Source organism: Echinops telfairi, unplaced genomic scaffold (assembly GCF_000313985.2).
Source record: "Echinops telfairi isolate 266 unplaced genomic scaffold, ASM31398v2 ScPeMD7_7468;HRSCAF=8506_1, whole genome shotgun sequence".
NCBI classification, from domain to species: domain Eukaryota; kingdom Metazoa; phylum Chordata; class Mammalia; order Afrosoricida; family Tenrecidae; genus Echinops; species Echinops telfairi.
In genome coordinates, this window is record NW_022111370.1 from 7,433,491 (window position 1) to 7,437,456 (window position 3,966).

At 46.0% G+C, this 3,966-nt stretch overlaps 1 protein-coding gene across 1 annotated transcript in view; it reads left to right on the forward strand.

The window, feature by feature from the left end:
• The window catches only part of PROM1 (prominin 1), a 101,694-nt gene that overhangs the window by 62,980 nt on the left and 34,748 nt on the right, over nucleotides 1-3,966 (forward strand). Inside the window, exons 11-12 of the mRNA XM_045284387.1 lie at nucleotides 222-345; nucleotides 2,252-2,288. Coding sequence (XP_045140322.1) covers nucleotides 222-345; nucleotides 2,252-2,288 — 161 coding nt within the window. The remainder of the gene's footprint in view (nucleotides 1-221; nucleotides 346-2,251; nucleotides 2,289-3,966) is intronic.

Below are 3,966 nucleotides of genomic sequence, written 5' to 3' on the forward strand. Positions count from 1 at the left end.
CATCTACAAAAAGCCACAGACTCTAGGTCCACGTTATACATCTGACAGCTAGAAAGAGTAAACACTACTAACTTGAGAACAAAAAACAACCCCAGGACAAAATGGAAAAAGGCCTAAGGGGCCACCAGTACATGAGAAGCCATGGTGGTCGATGAATAATCGGATAATTCCTTGTCAAGTTTATCTGAACTTTTCTTTTCGTTCTTTCCTTTTTTTCCCAGTGGAGTTGGACTGAGTTTCCTCGTGTGCTGGATATTGATGACCGTTGTGGTGCTGACTTTTTTTGTTGGTGGGAACGTGGAAAAATTGGTCTGTGAACCTTATCAAAACAGGAAGTTATTCCGGGTAAATATGCCCTTTCTCTCCCTTACGAGAGACGATGTGTGGAGACGGTGATGTCCCCCTTGCCTTGTGCGTTTCTCCTGGCAGTCTGTTTTATTATTGTTCTCAGAGTGATAATGAGGTAAACTACATAGCGCCTCACCGATTTCCACCTGGACAGTCCAGTGACCTTGGCTGCGGTCTTCAAGTCGGGCAGTTTTTCCTGCTTCCATTTTCCGAATTATTAACGACACTCAATGCACTAAATAAACATCCTTTCTCCCACCCCCACCCCCGCCCTAGCAATCATAAATTACCTTTGACTTTTCTGTTTGTGTATTTCATGTAAATGATATCATCAACTATTTACCCTTTTGTATCTGACTGTGTTTGCTCAGAATGCTGTCCGCTGGACATATTGTCAGGAGAGACCAGTCCCTGGAGAAGGCCATGATGCTTGGGAAAGGGGAGGGGCAGTGGGAACCGTGGAAGGCCGCCATGAGCTGGACTGATACAGTGTCTACAACCAAGGGCTCAGGCATAGGAACCGCTGCAAAGATGGTGCAGGACCAGGCAGTGTTTCATTCTGTTGTGCATAGGGTCCCTATGAGTCGGAACCAACTTGGTGGCACCTAGCAACAACAACAAGATTCATCCATGTGGTGGAGTCCACCCTTCCTCTCTCTGGTTGAGCCATATGCCCTGGAGTGTATGAACCACATCTTGCTTTCCCATTCATCAGTTGATAGTTGGATTGCTTCTTCCTTTTGGTGAGTGTGAGTGGATGGTGCTGTAGGACCATTGGTGCACACACATCTGTGTGTGCCTCTGCTTTCAGGTCTTTGCGATGTATACCTCATCATGGATCTGCTGGGTCACATGGCCGTTCTGTGGTCGGCATTTTGCAGCACCACCAAGTATGTTCCCCAGTAGTTGTACCAACTCACATCCCCGCGCCGAGTCAATGAGGGTTGCTGTTTCTCACGAGCTCACCAACACCGAATGTTTTCCTTTGTGTGTGTGTTTGTCATTGCCTATTAGAAGTCAGATGGCATTGCATGGGGGTTTTTATTTGTAAATTCCTAATGGCCAGTGCCTTTGAATGTCTTTTCATGTGCTTGATGGTCATTTGAATATCTTCTTTGGTGACATGTCTACTTATGTCCTTGGCCTTCCCCCCCACCCCTGCGTTGTATTGTTTTTGTTATGTTGTCGCCATATGTGTATCTTAGAAGGTGGAGAGAGCCAGCTTTTTCCATGGCTACCCAACACTTTCTACTGCTCTGTAGGTTAATTGACTTTTCCTGATATCATCTTTTGGTATACAAAACCAGAAACTCAAACTCATTTCCATTGAGTCAATGCTGGCTCCTAGCAAGCCCATCTGGGGTGCGTATTTTTGTTGTCAGAGCCGAAAGCTCATCATAAAAATCTAGGTCCTGTAGCTTCCTCCCTGGTTTCGTCCAAGATATGTATGGTTTGAGTTTCCCAATTTCGACCCTTGGATCAATTTCCAATTGGTTTTCCTTGTTTCCCAGAACTATGTACTACTGAAAGAGACCCATTTTCCCCCAATGAATGGGTTTAGCACCCTTGTTGAAAATCAGCCGACATCAGATCGAGGGATTTGTTTCTGCGCTTTCTATTCTATTCCATTTGTCTATTACACCAGTATCAAACGATTTGAATGACTGTGGTTTTATACTATGTTTTGAAATCACAAGCTGTGAATCCTCCTCCTTTATATTTCTTCTTCACAATTGCTTTAGCTACACAGACTCCCCAGCCCTTCCACGTGCATGTGAGGATCAGCTTCTCCATCGTTGTCAAGAAGGGCGTTGGAATTTCTATGGGAATTACATTGAATGTATAATTGGCTTTGGAGAGTGGACACATCTTAACTGTGTTAAGCCCTCCCATTCCTGAGCAGTTTGCTTTGAATGCAATGAATGGAGATGATTTCATTCGTAAGCGAGGGTGGGGGGGGGAGGGCATGTTTTTTTTCTGCTTGTCAGTGAGGTCAGTACCAAAGATCCAGGGCTCCTCCTCATCATCTTCAACAGTAATATGGCAGGAGAGGAACTGCCGCCGAAGCTGGCATTCTTATGGGTGATTGGAAAACCAGACAGCAGATGCTCTAGGCCCTCCCACACTCCAAAGGGGGTTTCTGACAATATCAAGCCTCTTGGACGTAGAGACCTAGCACAGATGGTTGAAGCTCCCCAGGGGGAGGCAGAAGAAGCTGGTAAAGTACCTGCCCTGTGGCAGAGCACCCGGCTAGTGGTCTGTGCTGGCAAAGTCAGGAATTCAATTCAGCGCTGCCCCCCCACCCCCCACTTTAATGCTCACACCCACCCGAACTGACTCTGAGGACCAAGTGCCATCAATGAGGTCTCTGTGTCTGTCCTCTGCCTTGGGTTTCCCCCAGTGTATTGCTGTTTTTCTTTTTTATTGTATCTGCTCATCCACTTCAAATCTGCTATAAAATCCCGTGACTTGCTTTGAAGGTAGCTCAAGGTCATCTTGGTATTTTAGCTCTTCGGTTAAGAGCAACAGTGAGTCTATTGTTTCCCATGGAAAAATAATAGTAATATGCACGTGATAATAATCTATACGCTCTTGAACAAAAATAATGATGTGCACAGATAACATGTTCATGTAGTGTTGTTGTTAGATGTGGTCGAGTTGGTTCCAATGCCCAGAAACCCTATGTACAAAACAAGCCCTATGAACAAAACCCTACCTAGTCCTGCTCCATCCTCACAATGCTTGTTAATGTTTCAGCTCAGGACTGTTAGCCACTGTTGTCAGTCCATTTCATCGAGTCTTCCTCTTGGTCATCAAGGTATGAAATAGATGACATGAATGTGCTCAAATAATCATGTTACATACATGTACCCAGAAAACCTAACCCACTGCTATCAAGTCGATGCTGATTCAGAACAGCCCTTACAGGATCGGGTAGAATGACCCCTGTGGGTTTCTGAGACTGTAACTCTTGATGGCACTAGAAGGCTTGTCTTTCTCCTGTGGAGGAATTGGTTGTTTTGAACTTCTGTCCTTGCGGTTTGCAGCCCAACGTATAACCACTGTGCTAAACACTGCATGCATGACACGCAAAGCCAGGCTTCCTTCTCTTCCGTAGCATGTGGAGTGGTTCAAGGGCATATTTGAAAGCATATTTGAGGATATTTGAAAGCACACCTGCACTTGCAATCATTTCGCCCATCTTCTATAGTTACGGTTGAAGCCCTACGAGGCAGAAACTGGGTAGAGAAGGGACACCCAACTTTCCCTTCACCGAGAGCTGTACAAGTGACACCCTGCCTCCTCTCAAAGGCCCTAAACTCTGGAGGCCTGTGGACACAGAGCAAAACCATTGAGTTCAACCCTCCCGGTCTTCACTGTCCAATCTCCAGCCGCCGGGGTTGGGAAAACCCACTTGGCGTTCAGAAAGTGGCAGTGGACGGCGCTGCCTGTTTGGCCCTTAGCCCTTTTCAGTCAGACCACCCAGTTCTCTGCCGCGTCTCATGGGTGCGTTTCCCTAAAGTAAATGCCTAAAGAGATATCCTGTAAGGCCTGTTTGATGCTTAGTTGAACGGATTATTCCAGGCATGAGTATTTCCTAGTTTTAAGTCGGAAAGC